The sequence below is a fragment of the Colossoma macropomum genome, unplaced genomic scaffold, assembly GCF_904425465.1.
Source record: "Colossoma macropomum unplaced genomic scaffold, Colossoma_macropomum, whole genome shotgun sequence".
Lineage (NCBI taxonomy): Eukaryota > Metazoa > Chordata > Actinopteri > Characiformes > Serrasalmidae > Colossoma > Colossoma macropomum.
Window position 1 is genome coordinate 12044421 of NW_023494804.1, and position 21508 is coordinate 12065928.

General features: G+C 36.8%; 1 protein-coding gene across 3 annotated transcripts; it reads right to left on the reverse strand.

The window, feature by feature from the left end:
* Window positions 1–1900: 1900 nt before the first annotated feature.
* edil3b (EGF-like repeats and discoidin I-like domains 3b) lies at window positions 1901–19848 on the reverse strand. Of its 3 annotated transcripts, none has more exons than XM_036595796.1 (10): window positions 19528–19848; window positions 16701–16772; window positions 13787–13900; window positions 10950–11063; window positions 7536–7717; window positions 5281–5436; window positions 4848–4992; window positions 4419–4603; window positions 3143–3298; window positions 1901–2093 (listed from the first exon to the last, which is right to left on the reverse strand). In XM_036595796.1, the coding sequence occupies exons 1-10, from the start codon at window positions 19589–19591 to the stop codon at window positions 1944–1946; spliced, it is 1338 nt and encodes a 445-aa protein (XP_036451689.1). In that variant the 5' UTR covers window positions 19592–19848; the 3' UTR covers window positions 1901–1943. The 3 variants fall into 3 exon arrangements, with proteins under 3 accessions (XP_036451689.1, XP_036451688.1, XP_036451690.1); XM_036595795.1 differs by having other exon boundaries at window positions 16701–16775; window positions 19528–19847; XM_036595797.1 differs by lacking the exon at window positions 16701–16772 and having other exon boundaries at window positions 19528–19847.
* Window positions 19849–21508: the final 1660 nt, after the last annotated feature.

Genomic DNA, 21508 nt, shown 5'->3' on the forward strand with positions numbered 1-21508 from the left:
GATCATCCTGCAATGTTCTTAGATCACCACAGTGCTAATACTGAATGATAACTAGCAAGGTGGGGTCCAGTTAGCATGATCTCATCTGATCATGTTTTCTATGCTTGCTGCACTGAATTGAGCCAAACTACTGACAAATGCTGTTTTTAAATGACAGACTAATAATCTTAAAAAATACAAGCAAAATTAGCTAAATATAGTTAGTCAACTAACTGGCTAGCTAGCATATCCAACTGGATCATCATATCAGAACTGGATCAACAACACTGTTCAGTGTATTGTGTCAGTGTTCAACTGATCTTAGCTTGTTCCTTCCTGTAATGGTTGTACTTTATAAATATGTTGTAATGTGATTAATGTTATTACATTTTTTCAGTGATTAATCATAGGTTGGGTTATGTGCTGGAGCTCTGCTGGACCACTTTGGGGACATATTATGTAAGTGGTGGATCACTCTCAGCACTGCGTGACACTGACATAGTAGTGGTCTGTTAACATGTGATGCACTACTACATATGGATCAAACACAGTAGTTTTAAACACTGTGTACGATTATTGGAGTTTGTGTTTGTCATCCTCTAATCCTTAATCAGTGGTCTGTTTCCGACCAGAGGACACTGGTGGCTGGATATTTTTGTTTTTGGCAGACTATTCTCAGCCCAGCAGTGTTTAAAAACTCAAGCAACACAACTGTGTGTGATCCATTCTGTGAAGCACACTACCACATCAGTGTCACTGCAGTGCTGAGAATGATCCACCACTGAAGTAATACCTGCTCACGGTGGTTCTGTAGGCGGCCTGACTATTGAAAAAGAGGGTAAAGGGAGATAACAAATTATGGAGTTATGGATAGATGCAGATAAACAAATAGATTCAAAGGCTAACAAATTATGTAGAGATGTGGATTACAATTTGAAATTGTACAACTACAAAGTGCACCTTCATGGTAAGTGGATCATATAATTCAGTACTTGAATTAACACATGAAGTAGAACTTTAATAAATGAGATTAGTGACTATTTACGCAAATATCAAGTCTTATCAATAAAAATGATATAACAGTCTTCATATGCAATAAAATTAAAATTCAAATAACCGTTTTTTTTGCTATGCTCTAATTTATCAGCTAATCATAGACCTGAGCTACTTACATATATTTGGCTGAATGCACTGAAAGCATTGTTGCTGAAACCATAATCAAGTGAGTTTTACAAAATGACCTCCTTCAAATTAATTCTATTTTTAATTACCTCCTTTTATAAAGAGTAATCTATAGTGATCTTCAAAATTATTTCAGTAGGGAATACACAGTTCAGCAGGTGTTTAGCAGAAAAGTGACAGGCTTCTTTCACAACAGAAGATAAATGTATTGGCTTTTGCTCTCCCACACTGGTGGTGATTTTACATGATTGAGCTAAGATTTACTATTACACATGGAATTGGTTGAGTTTAAATAGAAAAGGTTATGATGTGCTTTTCTGCAATTATTACACATGTAATTGATATACTGATGAAAAATGACTTAACAAATAAAAAATCCTTGGACCATAGAATTTAGTAATTGATAATTTAACTACTGAATTCTATGGTCCAAGGATTTGAACTGGCTGAGTGAAATTTCATCAATCAGTGTAATGTTTTGAATGATTTTGAAGCAATATGTTAAATTAGTGATTAGTATGCGTTTTACATGTGGTTTTCGTGTTACCCACAGTGTCAAATCACAAGAAGAAAGATCCTTACATACAGTAGGTACACTAACAACTATCATGGAATATTTAAAAATCCTACCTTTTACTAAACACGTATAATAGAATTATTTATATATATATATATATATATATATATATATATATATATATATATATATATATATATATATATATATATTATTTATTTATTTTTACAAACAGTCTCTAATGGAGGGAATGATTTTATCTGTTTTATTCCTCCTCTCGGCATCCCAGCAATTCCGCTCTCATGGTGATGCGTCCATACCAGGACCACGGAACGATTCGGACAAACCGAGCGTAGATCGGAGGATCTATAACATTCTTTCTGTGTGTTTCATTGTCAAAATTACCTTGGAAGATCTGTCAACAACACAACAGACAGAATCAGTAACAGGAATATGAGAGTTATCCAAATGTGCACCACAAAAAAACAAATTATATCCTAAGGATTATAAATCACATTTCTATTTTTGTCAATTATATGAAAAAGACTGTTTAAATACTTGCACACTCATGATTACAAAAGTAGTACTCTAATTGTTCCTTAAGAAATTAATTTATTATTTAAATGATCAATGTTAAAAAGAGAAATGTGTCATTTGATTAGATTTATGTTTCCTCCTGTGTCTGTCCTTGACTGTCAAATTACATTTTTTTACCCCCACAAGAACAGCATTCCCCAACCATGACATTAATGGCCTTTGTGTATGTGTTAGGGTTGGTTGTGGGAAGTGGTTATTGGGGGGAAAAAAACAAGAATATCCATTTTGCATATTACAAATGAAAGGCAAGGATGTGACCTTTAGCTGCAAGTACCAGGTACCTAATTAAGAGGCCACAAAGGAGGACAAAGAATATACGATACATTTCAGATTTTTTGTTTCCTTCCTCTTCTCTGTACATCACTTTTGTTCAGACATCCTATGAAGCATGATCTTAAAATTCACCACAGTATGTACCACAGTATACAGTTTACCAAATATAAAAAATAAAAATAACATAGCAGTCTTCAAATGCATTTAAATTTAAATTCTAATTCAGTGGCTGACTATAGCCTTCAGGAATCTAGATGTTATGCTTGGTTTCCCAAAAGCATGTTAACCAGGAATCAATGAGTTTTACAAAACTGACCATCAATACCATATTGTTCTTTTGTGTTTTATTCAGCAAGTTGCGGTACAACCTCATCAACTTTAGTCTCTTAAATTATAGCACCTTAAAAGTACTGTACCTGTAGTGTCTTTTGTGTTTTACAGTTTTTGCACACCTATTTCAACTCACCATATAATTATCAACGTGTTAATGACAACTGCAATAGGGAAAACACAAAAATGAACAGTCTATACCATATCCTCAAATATCTCAATCTACTCAGTTAAAATCCTGTTATGATGGCAAACAAATCTTACCTTATCTTTTTTTTGTTTTTCATCCTGGTATATATGCCACTTTTCACCATCATTACTGTATGCCAGCTTATATGAACCCACAAACTGCACATGGCCAAAATCTTTTGCTCCTTGGGTGATGATTCCAGTGACTTTGGTCGGAAGCAGGAGATCCACCTAGTGATAATGCATGTCATTACCTTACAAAGCATGTTTGATTATCGATGCTTAAAAACACATAGAATGTGCACACAGAAGACATAGAATAATATTGAGGGCACGTTTTATCATTTGATGTATTTAGTGGAGTACATGCTCAAACAAACGAAGGTCATTGGTAAAAGAAACAGCATAAATCAATCACACTTCTATAGATACCAAACAATCAAATGGTATTGTGCGCCTAAACTAATCTACTACTGACTTTGTTGAAGTTACCTTCAGGCTATCATCTGCTAAATGCAGCTTGCATTAAAATGGCCTTCATAGTAGAAAGGACCAGATCAGCAGGACATACACTCTACTGTAGCTTTCTTTTATGCAGATACAGATGTCTGAGTGCTTGTGAATTGCTTGTGTATTTTTGACAATCATAGTAAGGGGATTATAGCATTTCAAAGTTCATTTGGCTGTTCAGCCAAGTCTCTTTCAAACCAAGCAATCTCAGTTGCAACAATGTGCTGCTTCATTCTTAGTTTGCTGAGTGGCATGTGCGAAGTTGTCACACTGCACATCATTTAGGTGCGTCAGAGAAAAGAGATGGCTACACAACCTTTTCAAGATATCTTTCAGCCATCTTCATTTGAACATGCATTCCTTTTTACAACTTTTAATGTCATGTCAAATATAATTTCAGTGAGAATATATCAAATATTTAAACACTCTTCAAAGTATCTCAAACCCACATCTATGCTAGCTCAACAGTAGGTAGCATCTGTTTAAAACACATCCATATGTTGTGCTAGAAACCACTGTACTATTCAAAATATATGACATAACATCAAAAAAAAAACTCTTTCTGTATCCTAAAATGTGAGACACAGATAAACGAAAACTTGAATTTAAGACAGAGACTCAGTAAGACCTAATGAAGAGAAGTGTTACAAAGGAAGTAGGGGCTGATATGTATACGATCATCCATTATCAGGACTGTAAGTGAATATAGTACAATGTTCACATTTTGGTTCAATTCATTTTCTTATACCAACTAAGAATTTAGTTTTGCTATTATGTGTAACTAATGGCAGGCTGGAGGCATGATTACTCTGTGTGGTTTTGTAAACAGTCTCTTACTTACCTGTAGCCACTGTGACTGGTCATTATGGGCAGATGTCCATGCATTGACCTTGCCCTGCTTATCTAGCCTGGCCTTGCTGGGCTCCCACAAGAACATGCCCATGTTAAGGGTCTGGAACACACTGGAAGAGCTGATTTGATAATCCTGGATGTGTCCTGTCTTCATCCCCATTGGCTCAGAGCATCCTGTCGCAAGCCAAAAAAGAGAACTTCATTAATAGTAGCTTTTTCCATGGGATGTATGCTGATTCTGATCGAATAAACAATCCACTATTAGATACTAAAGAGCTAGAATACTATTAGTCATAATATATACATCCAATTAAAACAAGCAAACAAAACAAAACAAAAAAAAAACAATATATTCACTACACAATGTGACCTTTGATTTTTGATGTTGATTTACTGTTTATTGCTGAGGAAATCAGACCTGTGAGCTCACAGCCGAGTAGTTCCATACGCAGCGTGCAGTGCTTTCTGCAGACTTGTGGATAAATGCGAATATACTGTGCTTCAATTGGTGGGCTGAAGGAATTTGCAGAAGGTGTGTTGTTATCAGTGTTGCCAGTGAAAATCTAGAGACAGTATCATGCAAAAATTAAATGAAATCCCACAAAGTCAGTAATGTTTTGATTATTTACTTGATATGTACATAATTGATTATTTACTTTAATTAACCAGTAAACAAATGATGAAGATGGCTCAGATACTATTCTGTTCTTTTGAATGAGAAATATAGATGAGTGGTTCAGTTCCTTTCACAGCTTATCATATCTTTTGGACCTGTGTAACTCAAATGAAGAAACCCTAGGCTAGTCCATATATATATATATATATATATATATATATATAGTCAGGTATACCATGTCTTCATCAGTGTCCTTGACTTTATGCATGCTCCAGGTTTTTCCGTCATCACTGTAGGCCACTTTGTATGACTTCACATACTCAGGACTCCCAATATGTTTTGCACCTTGTGTTATCAGTCCAGTCACTCTCATCTGTCTCTGTAGATTTACCTGCGATGGGACAGGATAGGATCAATGAGCACTGTCTCATTAGAAATGATGAACAACTTATATGTTAAGGATCTAATAATTAGGAAACACTTATAATGTATGTGTCATAGCAATGCCCATCTCTGGGTGTTCAGTAGGGAGTGGGTGAGAAGTGTTGATGTGTTTGAAAGTCACAACAATGCTTATATTAGCTACTTTAATATCTTAAAGCTGGTTTGGTGTAAGCGGCACGGTGGCGCAGTGGGTAGCAGCAAGAATGGCCTGGGTTCAATTCCCGGCCGGGTGACCAGGGTCGTTTCTGTGTGGAGTTTGCCTGTTCTCCCCGTGTCTGAGTGGGTTTCCTCCAGGTACTCCGGTTTCCTCCCACAGTCCAAAAACATGCAGTCAGGCCCATTGGACATGCTGAATTGCCCCTAGGTGTGAGTGTGTGTGTGAATGTGTATGTCTGTCTGTCTGCCCTGTGATGGACTGGCGACCTGTCCAGGGTGTATCCTGCCTTCCGCCCAATGACAGCTGGGATAGGCTCCAGCACCCCACCGCGACCCAGAAGGATAAGCGGTTTAGATGATGGATGGATGGATGGATGGATGGTTTGGTGTAAAACATGAAAGAAAACAAACAAGAGACTGTGGTCTCTGGCTACCTGCAAGCATGACGCATGCCAGTTTTCTTTGTTTCTAAAATTGAATTAAGCTGCAGCAACACTCACGATGAGCAAGCACAGAGCACTGCTGTAGTGTGTGCAAAGCTGGCAGTGGTGTGAATATATCACTTAAGTCATTATGTTTTCTCAGAACATTGCTGGGTACACTGTTCTCAGAGGCACTCTTATAATGAGGTAATTCATGAATGCTTTGATGCATTTATCATCAAATTTGAGTTATGCAATGCTTAAATGTGTTTAATTTACAACACAATTAAAGGAACCTAAATGAATTAGATAGAACTATCTACGGTTAGATCTCACTATGGTTAGATTTTCAAACAAATACAGTGACTTCTTTTAGAATTCAGAAAGCAGTCCTACATTCTCTTGAATGAGGGAGGGGACATTAATGAGAACAAACATCCAACAAACATCTATGCAAATATTTAAATAATCTAAAGCTGCATTTACCCAAAAATCACTTTTACTGCTGGAAAGCTGTTTGCTTTTGGTGTCAAAATAAATTTCTTATATATGATAGGATGTTCTTTAAGGGTCGGTACTGTACTACCATTTTTAAGCACCTCAGTGTCACTGCTGTACTGAGAATAGTCCACCAACCAAAAATATACAGCCAGCAGCATCCTGCGGGCAGTGTCCTGTGATCACTGGTGAAGGACTAGAGGATAACTAACACAAACTGTATGACAACAGATGAACTTTTGTCTCTGACTTTATATCCAGAAGGTGGACCAACAAGGTAGGTGTGTCTAATAGAGTGGACAGTGAGAGGACACCGTGTTTAAAAACTCTCGCTGCTGTCGGAACAAAACCTCGTATCTCCAAAATGATAACTTTACAGGAGCGAAAAACATACTTTACTTCTAATGTAAGTCAATGGAAACAGATTTTTTTCCAAGTCATTTTGGGCAATTTCTCGTGATCCATTCATCATGAAACTAACACAGGATGTAAAGGGCAACAGTCATTTTCAAACTAAGTCAAAAACTGAAAAATCTCCTAATGCTGGTTGTGGAAAGCCACCAATACACCTTTTTTAAAAATGTGTGAAATTCTTCAAGATATTGCTTTGCAAAACTTAAATTATTCAGTTGAATTCACTTATTAATCTGTCAAAAAATTAAAAACGTTCTGTCTCTTGGTAATAAAGTGTCTCTAAGTAGGAAGTAGATTGCAAATTTTAGACTCAAATATGAACTTTAAAAACTTTAAAAAAAAAATTTAGACTCAGATATGAACCTTAATCTGTTATCTAAACAAAAGAGATATTCACATGGTTACCAGAAACTGTACTTTTATATGCTTTTATATACATATACTTATTACTTGTAATCATAAAAACTTTGCTAACCTCAATTTGGACACCAACCCACCTTCCCATGATATGAAAATACACTCATTCTCCAGTATGCTTAGGTTGCAGACAGATTACCTGAAGCCATGGCCAGCGATCATTCTCTGCAGCACTCCAGGCATTAACAAGACCTTTTTTGTTGAGCCGGGCAAAGTAAGGATACCATTTCTGCAGGCCAAACAGCGCACGGTGAGTGGAGGAGCCTGTTATTTGCTGGTTAGAGATGATTCCACCTTCCATTCCTAAAGGTCCAGAACACCCTGAGAAGACACAGACAAACTAAGATGACACAGCCACTCAATATTGCTGTAAATAAAAAATCAAGGAATTTGCCTGGTGTGTTAAAATTGATTGATTACAAGTACCACAAAGACAGCTATCCTTGGTCTCAAGTGGTAAAATATTGCCATCTTCATATTTGCTCTCACATGTCCCTGCCATTGACACAGTATCTGCCTCTGAAATGCAGTCTTTAGCTGGCTTGCCTTCAAAGGTGTCAGGGAAACTTGAACCCTTCAACAGAACATCTTTGGTCTCATCAATGGATACTGCATCTTTGCTTTCATTTACAGAGACACTATCTTCACTTTCAAATTCTAAAATGTCCTCCACTGTTTCATTTCCATCATTAGTTCTTGCATCTGTGGAGAGGGTATCCGCTCTCCTGCATTCTGGAGAGAGTAAAAGTGGAGTGCTTGAGCTGTCTCCCCCTGTTGATCGCACTGACTTTTCCAAAGGAGATTCGAATAAGAATTTCAGACTATTCAAGCTAGCTCTTAGTGAGCTCCTGCTACTGTGTTTAGACAGCATGATCACAGTTTTCATCAGAGTTTGCAACTTTATATAGACACCTTAGAGAAAAAAAAACAACCGTAACAGAAAGAGCATGACACCAATTGTCACATAATGCATTCAACTTTAACTGAGTCATCAAAAATGTTTCCCAGAAAAACATGTAATAGAGTTACAAGTCTCAAATGAGCACTTGCAGCTTTGTAAGCTCTTCAAACAGCTGTTTGTTTGGGACTGAGCGTGCTTAAGGCAGTAAGGCTGTAACTAACCATTCAATAATTGATTCAGTTTTGTTATATTGTTGAGTAAAAAGTTTCTACACCACAACAGTTGCATTCTATATTAATAACACGTCATCTTTAATTAAAGAAATGGATAAAGACCATTTATACTTCCTACTATTGATCTGGTTTTGTTAATCTGGTTTTGTTAGACTACTGATAAATCTGCTTTCAGCCTGCTTATACTGTTGAGCTTTGTGTTATAATTAATTAATTAATTTAAGGCAACATACAAACATATACTTTTTGCAAGATTCACTATATTGCCAAAAGTAATTGGACACCTGACTACATACCTCTAGGAGCTTTTTAGACATCAAATTCCAAAACCATGGGCATTAAATCAGTATTATGTGAGAATTGGTATTTTTTGCTTTTGGGCTCCCTCTAAAGTTTCAGGGTATATGTTGTAAATACAAGTCACACTGTGAATCCACCTCATGTACACATGCATTTGTTGATGAGCTGAAGGATACAGAATCCAACTTCCCTTCACATGCACACGTGCTACAGAGGTATATGAACGCTACAGATTACACTCGCAATTTCTATATTTCTATGTGTAAACAACTGAAATCACAAGTGTAATCTGTAGTGTGCAAGCAAAGGGGAGTCGGATTCTGTCCGAGAGATGGAATTCGGCACAACACTGGCAAATAACATAAGAAGAGAAGAATCATGTCAACTCACAAGATAGGTAATTTTAAAGGATTTTATTTCAGGAGGTTGCAAACTTTCAAGGCTCATTTGGTGTAAGAGTGGCATAGCCTGAAACTGGACTGAGGTTAGAAAGCTTTGCATCTGGAAATACTACAAAAATCTGTAAGACAGGGACGACACAGATAAGGTTACAGTCTACGTCAGTTTTTCATAAATGGATAAAGGGATGTACACTCTGCTGTTGGATTTTTGTTGTTTTCCCATTAGCTGTGACGCTGTCTTGCATCCATTTATCTCTTTTAACTCTTGCCAACAAGTAAAGGCCAGTTGGGTTTACTTGTTAGGTCTCTTGCTCAATCTCTTTTTTTTTCTCTTCCTCGGATAATGTTGTCTTCTTTGGTGTCTTTGCAGCCTCTACCATGATGTTTGTACTGGGAATACTGAGCTACTTCTTATAGTTGGCTGAAGAGCCATAGTTGATGTGTGACGTGGTGCCATAAAGCATTATGCAGTTCGCACAAGAGGTCTTTAATATCGAGACACTCCCTTACAGCTATAACAACCTCCTCTTGCAAAGTTCTCTTCTGGAAAGGCTTTCCACAAGGTTTTACAGTAGGAATCAGTTACCATTCAGTCAAAAGAGCATTTGTGAGGTCAGGGCTTTTTGCAGGCCTTAGGTCCTTTACACCAAGTTTCTCAAACCATGTCCTCATTGACCTTGCTCTTTGCACACGGGTACAGTCATGTTGAACAAGAAATGGCCTTCCTCAAACTGTTGCCACAAAGCTGGAGGCATGTAATTGTCTAAAATGTCTTTGTATAAAATATAAAATTAACATTACCCTTCACTAGAACTAAGGGGCCTTGCCAAAACCCTGAAAAACAGCTCCAGAACATTATCTTTCCACCACCAAATTTTACTGTTGGCACTACACATTCTGGTAGGTAGCATTGTCATGGCATCTGCCAAACCCAGATTTGTCAATCAGACAGATAGTGAACATTGATTTGTCACTCAAGAGAACTTGTTTCCACTGCTCCAAAGTCTAGTGGTGGTGTGCTTCATACCACTCCAGTCAACATTTGGCATTGCGCATAGTGATATGAGGCTCGTGTGCAGCTGGTTGATTAGTTATGGAAACACACTTTGTGAAGGTCCCAGTGCACATTTTTTTGCTTCCAGGTTGTTATGTTGCTTCCAGGTGCAATTGGGAATTCTGAGTGAGTGATGCAACAGAGGAAGGGTGATTTTTATGTGCTACACACTACAGCACCTGGTGGATCCACTTTGTAGTTTGTATGTTCAAATGGTGGTGTTACTCCTAGACACTTCAATTTCACAATAACATTTAATTGACTGAGGCAGATCTAGCAGGGCTAACATTCACAAACTGACTTGTGGCAAAGGTAACATCCTATGACAATGTTACATTTTAGATCACTGAGCTCTTCAGTATGGCCCATTCTATTGCCATTGTTTGTCTTTAGAAAATTACAATGTGCATGGTTTTGTGCATCTGTTAGCAAAGGGTGAGGCTGAAACACTAGAATTCAAAAGTTTGGAGGATATTTTGACTCTATAGTATATAAAACTGGTTAGCGTTTATATTTTGATAGAATACAATGACATACAGTATATATGGATTTAAAAATAGTGTAGTTCTGCCACTTGATTTGCTATGAAGATGAAGTTGGATAAATAAAATCATCTTTAAAATGACAGAGTGTGACTTGAAATAGATGAGGGGACAACACTTACTGTACTGACAGTTCCTCCCCATGTATTCCCCAGAACATTCACAGGAGTAATTTGCTGTCAGGTCTGTGCAAATGCCTCCGTTTTTGCATGGTTTTTTCTCACATTCATTAATATCTGAGAAGAGAAACACAGCCTATAGGTTATGTATTAATTAAATATTCTTTATAAATTAAGTCAAAATTAAATCTAAATCCTTCCAGAGCTAGTAGTATAATAATGTAATGTAATGTTATGTAAATTTAATTTCACGTCTTGTTGTGTCATAAGAAGCCAGGCTGGGAGGATACTGTTGCAGAAGATTTAAAAACAAAAAATGAAGAAGTCAAAAAAACAGAATCAATAACAAAAGAGCAACAATTACTCAATACAAAAGACAAGGGTGCAAAATAAGACTAAGCACAGCTGGGCTAACAAGAGGTAACAGCAAACAGAGAGACTAATAGGACTAATCAAAGAAGGCCAAGCACAAAATTCACAATATAATGCTAATGCTAATGCCAATGTAGAGACAAATATCAAGAATCATCACAATACAAAGAAAGATGCTAATACTAATGCCTACGGACAAATACAAACAGAACCTAACAATGGAAAATACACAGAACATGCAAGAATCAAGGAACAGATGACAAGACAAGCACGTGGGAAGGTGCAAGGCTGAAAGTCTGTGAAGGTGGGGTTAAAATAGAGTCCATTAACGAAAGGGGCAACAAGCTAAAGATGTCAATAGTAAGGAGAGGTGGAGCGCTGGTTACACTCTGCCGGGGACAGATCTGTATCACTATGACAGATTCTCCACACTGTTAATATTTATTACATCACAGTAGTCTGTGGCCCATGACCAGATATGTGTGAAAAAGGTTCCCCACCCATGCTCTTAACAATGTAAAATGCACTAGAAATTGTAAAACAGTGTACCTCACAGCCCAATCATCAGAAGTATATAAAGCATATTAGTGTTAGAGAACCCTCTCAAGTCTAGAGCTGCATTAATTGCCATTGCCTTGCTGTAGACTTAAAGTTGGTAATATGGCTAAAGGTTATTAATCAGCTATTAATCTTTAATTATTAGTTAAATGTTACTAATCATTCAGTTCATGATACTTGCTGACATATTTTTATTATTACAAAGACATTTGTAATGTCTTTTCAATTGCCCATCTGGCCAAATGGTTCATGGGATTACTAATTTTATTATGATTTTTTATATGCTATTTTATTTCATTACAATAGATTGTTGTTTCTTTTTAACTTATTAATGTAAAACTTTGTTCATATTGTCACAAAATGCACCAATGTTTTATATTTAAAATGGAATGAAACATTACTGGCAAAATGTGACTTTTTCAAATTTAAAAACACAGACAAAAATATGGTCATTTTTTGTTTAGATCCTCCTGTAAAGTTGCTGAAATGTCACTTTTGCCCCTTTGGTTGTGTGAATCATCTTGTGGTGTTGTGGTGTTCTCCTAACAATGTAAAATCCACTAGAAATTGTACAACATTGTAAAACACAGCCCATATCATCAGTAGTAAAGCATATTGAGCAATACATTAGCGTTAGAGGAGCCTTTTAAGTCTGCAATCATTGCCATCACCTTTATGTCATATGTCCCTTCTGATTTTATATCGCTGTCCCTATGGTGTCAAATGCAGAAATTCAAAGCTACAAGCTATTCTTTGTGAATTTATTCTTTATAGATGTATAAAAGGGTCAATACACAACCCAAGAATAGCATTCTCTAAGTGTTCTCCAAGTCTTCTGGCAAATTCATAGCCACCAAACAACTCTATGACTTTCTTTTTTTTCTTTTATTGCTATATGATGGAAACATGGCACTCCTGGCATTCAGGCGTTGTCGTGCATTCAGGCAAAATTTTCTTCAGTGAGGCCTAAGTCCAGGTAGTCAAATTAATGTGTGAGGATTGCTGGGGTGCGGGAATAAGAGCTGTCAGCTGTCACCCTGAATCTGTGTTTTTTTCTCCACTCTGGTTCTACCCTCCTCTCTATTAAAATCTGTGGAATGAAACAGTCAGATACCCTTTACATATTTGGAGCATAAAACATTTTATTTATCAGTAAATTGTCATCCAAAGAAATATTTAAAAATGCAGGATTATAGACGTCATTGTATGCTGGCTTATTTTTACATTTGATAAACACAATCCCAGAATATTTCTAGCGCAGCGTTTCTTTATTCATGTTTGTGATGTTAGTGTTTTAGGCACAACTTAATGAGCTGAGTCACTGTGAAGTCTAATCATTGTTAAAGCAATAATCAGAATAAGTCTTAAATGAAACTGGTGAAAATACATTGATACCTGACTAGGAATGGCAAGAAATTCTGGAGATATAATTTAATTAATTCTACAACCTCTTTCAGTTTCATGTCTTTTTGAAGTGGCAGCATCATAGAATGTGACCACAAGTTGACTTGGGAAACCATGCAAATTCAGGTCACTGAGCTTGAGCTGCATAATCATAATGTTACTGAACCATTCATAATGTAAAAGAATGTAAGGTAACAAAACAATTAAGGGCCATCATGTATAAAAACAAGCTAACAACACAAGATTTTTCTCAGTAGTCACTGACCTGCAATACATATAAGAAAATGTAAGAGGATGATGTACAAAACCCTGAACATTTCTTTCATGACTTTGCAATAAAATAAAAGAAAATGTGTTCTGCCTTAAAATAATATTGATTTCCACAACCAAAGGCCAAAATCATTAATTTCTTGCCTCTACTATTTTTTTGAAAATATGTATTGCAACATCTATGATAATTCTAATTACTTCTACATTAAAAACAAATATTTAAAGTAGCATCTTACTGTATTGACAGTGGACACCACTGAAGCCAGACGGACACTTGCACAGATATCCAACAAAGCCCTCACCAACTTCACACACTCCTCGATTATGGCAAGGGTTTGGATGGCATGACGCTGTGAGATAATAAAATAAAAAAGGTAAAAGTAATAAAAAAAGGTAAAATACTGAATTTCTTACATATTTTCTCAGAAAAATAAAATACTTTAATTTCTTCAACATGATAATTCAGTTACTGTCAGCTAGTTACAGGAATGTGCTCTGCCTTGAGATTAGAAATATCTTTATTTACACCACTAAATACCATAATCATTCACTTCTTGCCTCTGCTATTTATTATTTTGGTATATTAACCAAGAGATTATAAGAGTTTTGCAATAGATAACTTTCCAAAATGTCATGACCAAGATTTTAATCCAAATATTCAAAAAAAATCCTTTTTTTAAATTATTGATTTTGTAAATAAATAGGTACAAATTTATACTTCAAGAATGACTCTACTCTTGATTGCCAGATTGGCCTGAATAAAAGAAACAGTAGTTTTAGAAAGTATAAAAAAGTATAAAAAAGTATATAAAGTATATAAAAATTTCAGTGTGCAAGAGACACGGCTGAAAATATTGGCTAGCTGTGATCTTTGGGCCCTCAGGCAGCACTGCATTAATAACAGACATGATTGTACTGGAAATCACTGCATAGACTCAGAATCTCTACCATGCAAAGAAGAAACTGTACATAAACAAGATCTAGAAATGCTGCTGCTTTCTCTGGGCCCAAGCTCATTTAAGATGGACTGAGGGGAAGTGGAAAAAAGCCCTGTGGTCCAACAAAGCACAATTTGAAATTCTTTTTGAAAATCATGGACATCGCATCCTCCAGGCTAAAGAGGGACCATCTGACTTGTTATCAGTGCACAGTTCAAAAGCTGGCATTCATGATTGTATGGGGGTGCATTAGTGCACATGGCATGGGTGAACTGCACATCTGTGAAGGCACTATTAATGCTGAATGAAATATACTGGTTTTGGAGCAACATCTACTGCCATCTGGATGACGTCTTTTTCAGGAATCGCCTTGCTTATTTCAGCAAGACATTACCAAACTACATTCTACATTCTACAGATTGGGTCTGTAGTAAAAGAGTCCTGATGCTAAACTGGGCTGCCTACAGTCCAGACCTGTCACCCACTGAAAACATTTGGCGCATTATGAAATTAAAATTACGACAAAGAAGACCCCAAACTGTTGAGCAGCTAAGATCCTATGTAAGGTAAGAATGGGAAAACATTTCACACTTTCAAAACTACTTCAATTGGTCTCCTCAGTTTGAAATTTGACATTTTGTTTTTGTACTATTTTGAATTAAATATAGAGTTTAAATGACTTGCACATCTTTGCATTTTGTTTTTATTTACATTTTCCCAAGTCCCAACTTCTTTGGTAACAGGGTTATATATATATTTGTGCATGAAGGAAGGCTTTTGTACAGATATTACTAAAATACATGGTAAATGTGACTTATATAAAGAACAGTGTCAAGACAGCAACAGAAACTAATACAACCTACAAAGAATACATTTTGGCAATTATTTTCCTCTTAGCACTATACTGTTGTCAATAAGCCAAGACGTGTTTGACAAATGTAGGTAACAAGCAAGGTGTGAAACGCTAGGGGTCCTGGAGGATCCAGAACTGCCTAATTAACCTTTTGGACCCCCTGAATGTCTCAAAATCAAAATTCTTGGGGTCTCCCTGGAAACTTATTATATGCTGTTTGTTAGGCAAAAATAGATGCCCAAAAACAAATTAATAGAAAGCTAATTGTTTTGCCTGCATCACCCACAATTGGTGAGCTTCCGTCTTTGATATTCTTAACTAACTAGAGATGCAGCACTAGTCTGCCTCAGGGTTGCACTGTAGCAAATTCACGCAGTCGGCCCTTCACAGCCCAGCAACCGTAACTGTGACTAGGATACCACTGAAAAACTTTTAATCTAAAAACTTGCCCAATTTCCCAAGAGATTGGTGGAAAGAGTGAATTGTTACTCATTTTTCAAACTGAAGACAAAAGAGGAGATGTGTAAGATATCAGTTAACCCCTTAAGATTTTAGGCTTATTACGTACTAAGGCTTATTATTCTGTAACTATTTAGACTATAGTGCAAACTCGTTCAGCTATTCTTGGGTTATAGAAGCATGTAATAAAATTGTGTGCCTGCCGGTGGAAAAAGCATTTCCAAAAGAAAAACTGTTAAACCAAATATGTTGTTGCTCTGAAACTTGCATCAGCGCCACTATGGTGAATGAGTTGGCAGGACTGTTGACTAGAGCTAACAGTAAAAGTCAAAATGCAGATACAGATAGAAACAATGATCATGACATTCTAAAAAGCCACCTGTTATTAAATAAAGCCTATAAAGCTGTGCATGCACAGACACTGTCACCTTTGGCTTGCTCATGGGGGCCTGGACCAGGATTTTTCTGTGAAGCTGCTTTGTGGCAACGCCTGTTGTAAAAAGTGCCGTTGTAAAAAGTGCCGTTGTAAACTTTGACTGGATATACTGTGTGCAACTGACCTCTAACCTCTACATCAGTATCCTCTCCAACCTCTACATCAGTATTTCCCAACCCTGGTCCTGGAGGCACACTGCCCTGCACCTGTGCTTTCACTGCTCCCACACACCTGATCCAACTAACAAGCTCATTAAAACCTTTACTGAGTTGTAGTGTGTGTGTGTGTGTGTGTGTTAGAGCAGAAAAAGCACTAAATCATGCAGAACAGCATGCCTCCAGGACCAGGATTGGGAAACACTACTTGACATAGGAAGTAACTTGGAGTAACTCATTTAAGACAAAAATACCCAGCTATTCAATACATCGAAAAGATACTTACAAGATGCTCAACAAAATACTCACAAGACAAAACCTCATCTGTTGGTGTGCTGAAGCAGTCTGCATCATTTTCACAAGAGATGGGCTCACATACATCTACTTTGAATGTAATAACACAGTAATAACAACATGAAAAAAATTAATAATATTTGTGGTTATTTAATCAAATTTTTAAAGCTCATTTTGAAATTCTTATTATGTGCTGCATCAAATTCTGCAAATTACACCGCATACCATACCCTCAGCAAAGATTTTCAAGCAGACCAAGCTTGTTCTGTAGCTTCACTGGTCAACTACTAATGTGACACTGCAGGTTTAAAATTACATTACAGACTTTTACAGTCATTTTTCTTATAAAAAAAACAAAACAAAAACAAAAACAAATCACAGACTGAAATGACTGCCTTTTTCTTTCTTCCCTTGGAGGAATTAGCATATATATGTAATGTGTTCCAAGCAAAAGAGATTTCTGACTGAAGGTTATGTCTTTCTATCTCTTGAAGGGACTATACGAGTTATTAAAGTATCAGCTTGAGTTGATGTGTGTTATGGCAAGAGGGGATTTCCAAACTTTCTATATAATTAATTGTGACTTCTACAACACATATATAGCCAATGCACACACAGACACACACACACACACACACACACACACACACACATATATATATATGAAATATATATATATATTTTCCAAAAGTGAATCTATGTGTGTCCTCTATGCTATTATATGCAGTGTTGATAATGACTCATGATAATGATATAATCATGATAATGATAATAACTGGTCGTAAGATGTGATCTGTTCTTCATCTAACTAGTATGGACAAACACCATGTGCTAAAGCTAATACAACACACAAACAATTATAATTTGAAAAAATAATCATGTCTTTATTGTGCACACTAATCAAACATTCACAGTGCTTGTGGAAAAAGCAAATAAACCATTGGATTTAATAACTGGTTGACCCTGCTTTGGCAGCACTAACCTCAAGCAAGCACTTCCAGCAGATCAGATCTGCACAAGGTCCAAGAGGAATGTTGGACCATTCTTCCTTACAGAACTGTTTCAGCTTAGACATTCCTTGGAGGTCTGGTGTGAATGGCTTTCTTGAGGTCATTCCATAGCATCTCTATTGGGTTAAGGTCTAGGCTCTGACTGGGCCACTCCAAAATGTGGATTTTTTTCACAAGCCATTCTGAAGTATGTTTACTTCGATGTTCAAGTTATTGTCCTGCTGCATCACCCAGCTTCCACTGAGCTTCAGCTTGCAGACATGCCGCACTTACATGATCCTGTAGGATACTATGATAAGCTTGTTAATTCATTTTTCCCTCAACAATTACGATCATGATGCTTACTTCACCATACTTCACAGCTGGGATGATGTTTCCATGTTGGTATGTAGTGACCTATTTACTCCATATGCAGTGCTATGTGTTCTTTCCGAAATATCTTGGTTTCATTAGTCCAGAAAACATTTTTGGAGTGTTCTGGTGTGTCAAGGCGCTCTTTTGCAAACTTCAGCCATGTAATGATGTTTTTTATATTTTGAAGAGCAGCAGCTTTCTCCGTTTGTGCCAAGGCCACCATGCCTGTTTTCTCATAAACAAAGATGTTAACAAGTTCCAATGATTCCTTCAAGCCGTTAGCTGTTACTCTACGATTCTTTTTACTTCATTTTCCATTTTGTACTGTGTCTTCGGAGTGACCTTGGCTGGACGGCCACTTCAAAGGCGAGCAGACTCAGTACTAAATCATTCGCATTTATAGACAGTTTGTCTAACTGTAGACTAATAAATACCTGAACTATTTGAGACTACTTTTGTAGCCCTTTCCAGCTTCATACAAAAACAATTATTGATAGTGAGTCTTTTTTATATCTCTTTTTTTTGCGAGGCATGGTTCACATCAGCACATGCTGATGTGAATAGAATGTTTGATTGGTTTTTATAAGTCAAAGTAGCCCCAACCAACACTTTCAATCTCATTTCACTGACTGGACGTCAGGTTTGCAAATTCCTGGCTCCAACTAGCCTTTGTTGTCATTAGCCTAGGGATTCACAAACTTTTTCCAACCTACACTGTAAATGTTTGAATGATGTTTTTAAGATGGACAAGATCAATGCATTAATTTTTGTGTTATTAGTTATGCACAGACTGTGTTTGACGACTTTATACATAAATGCAGGTAATTCCAAAGGGTTCAAATACTTATTCCTGCCACTGTACAATCGCTTCTGTCATTATCAATGACAGGTTCACATCTGAATACTCAAGATGGCTTCATCTCTAGACTTTTAAGGACAGTGATGAACGCAACAATGACAGAATCAGATCGGTTTGAATGACACTAAAGTATGACCTATTACCCGTCACGTCTCTGTACTGAAAACTAGTTTGCATTACGATAAATCATAGAGATAAAGTTTAGTAATATAAGAGAGCTGAAACACTAGTGCTAGAAGTATCTTGTACTGCTCATTCTAGCCTATATTCATTCTGTATTGGTTCTTCGTTTTTTGTAACATGTGGAGTGGTGTAGGCTAATGCTACTTATAAAATTATAACCTGAAATATCCTTTCGTCAGTCCTCTCCTTTATTTCTGCACAAAAAAAAAAAATCTTATTAGGTCATGTTTGGAGACGTTATATTGCTAAAGAACATTTCTCGGGTATACCGAAAAAGAAGGCTATTTTCACACAGAGAAGCTGGGTTTGTGAAACTTGGCCTTGGCCAAGTGCGAGTCAGGGACGTCCAAACGAACGACAGGTATGCTAATGGATGGTTATTGTATATACTCTACGAACTTGCCGGAAAACGAACAGCTTTTTTTATCTAACTCACCGGTTGTCGGATCTGGGACAGACGCGCCAATGCAGAGGATCATAAGCAGAAACAAAGACACCATGTCATTCAGTGTTAACGTCTTCTTTTCTCAAAGGCCGAATGCTACGCTTCTTTCTTTGTCGCAGATTCACGGATATTCCCTGCCACGTCCCCGATGAGATTCTTCAACGCAGATTAAAATATAGTCAGTCTCCCGCTCTGGCGCTTGAAAGAACCGCTGCTATCGGTTACAGTACAGGTTCATCTGCTACAGTAATGGTGTTCTACCCCGTCAGGCTACCACACTCCGCATCTTCCGTCTCACGGTCGCGCAGTGGTCAAATGTTGCAAGGACCCCTTCTGTGGCGTAGGCTAAATGTGTGACTTTCTGTCAGAACTAGAAGAGGTGAAGCTAGATTCGATCGTATGTTAAAAATATAATCTGAAGAATATCTTGATATCAAACTGAAATCGATTATCCACATATTCTTCAAAGTATGTTTCTAATTTGTACATTTTTAAGTTTTCAAATAAGCCAGTCAAGCTCATAACATTAATTTGTGTCTAATTTGTGTTTGCTATAGGCATAATGGATTATGTTCATTTGCTGTGGCAAGTTTTATTATTTGTTTACACCACCACCTAACCACCTTTAAAAAGTCTTTTATACATCTCATGAGCACAACCGCAAAGACTATTCCTATTTACTACACCAAAACAGTGATTACTATTTTGCATGCATCCTAAATTCTGTTTAATTTACTAATTTAACAGAAACCCCTACAGCAACTTAAAAACATGTACATCTAGATATTCCTGAGAACAAAAAAGTTGGGATGCTGTGCAAAACGTAAATAAAACAAAATCCAATGATGTGCAAATCATTTAAACCCTATATTTAATTGAAAATAGTACAAAGACAACATATCAAATGTTGAAACTGAGAAATTTTATTGTTTTTTGAAAAAAATATGCCCATTTTGAATTTGATGCCATCAACATGTTCCAAAAAAGTTGAGACGGGAGCAACAAAAGGCTGGTAAAGTTGTGTAATGGTAAAAAAAAGACCTGGAGGTAATTGGCAACAGGTCAGTAACATGATTGTGAATATAGTCAGTCTCCCACTCTGGCGCTTGGAATCTCAGAGAGGCAGAGTCTTTCAGAAGTAAAGATGCAGAGGAGTTCACCACTCTGTGAAAGACTGCGTGACGCCATATAGATGATGTCTTTTTCAGGCAAGACCTTGCTTATTTCAGCAAGACAATGTCAAACCACATTCTGCATGTATTACAACAGCATTGCTCCATATAAAAAGAGTCTTAAAAGAGTATTAAAAGGCCTGTCTGCAGTCCAGACCTGTCACCCACTGAAAACATTTGGGGCGTTATGAAATGAAAAATACGACAAAGGAAAACTGTTGAGCAGCTTACATCCTATGTTAAGCAAGAACGGGAAAATATTTCACTTTCAAAACTGCAGCAGTTGGTCTCCTCAGTTCCCAAATGCTTACAGAGTGTTGTTAAAGAAGAGGTGCTTTTCCATCATTGGGAATTGTCTAATTAAAGTTTAACACTAAAAGCATGATAATAAAAACACATACAGTGTTGTGCAAGTCAGAGACCATTTACAAATTTAGACTCATCAATTCATGAAACAGTTTCAGTGTTCTAGTCTAGATTTCTTCTTTTGTGTCTATTTCCTTTTATCATTAACAGCTTCTTGACAGCTGCACATTCTTTAAAATCAATAGTGCTGAGAAGAAACACTCAGTGGGAAGATAAACAAAAGCATCTGTGGATTTTTTTTAGATCTGAAGCAAGAGTGGATTTTGTCCTGTCTCTCATGGATGACAGCTTCAAGCACTGTTTAACTGACAGTGACAGTTTTGGTGGTCTCTTAAGCCTTGCACAGTTTTTAGGAGTCTCATTTTTACTTTATATCTTCTAATAATTATTTTTTTACCTATTTTTCTACAAGTAGGTTATACTCTAATCTCCTC

What these genes read in the sequence shown, in the direction of transcription:
- edil3b (XM_036595795.1), bottom strand. Translation starts at nt 19,591, where the DNA reads ATGGTGTCTTTGTTTCTGCTTATGATCCTCTGCATTGGCGCGTCTGTC. An exon ending in TGTCCCAGATCCGACAACCG is followed by an intron (nt 16,776 to 19,527) that starts GTGAGTTAGATA and finishes TTACATTCAAAG; the next exon opens with TAGATGTATGTGAGCCCATC. An exon ending in AACAGATGAGGTTTTGTCTT is followed by an intron (nt 13,901 to 16,700) that starts GTGAGTATTTTG and finishes ATTATCTCACAG; the next exon opens with CGTCATGCCATCCAAACCCT.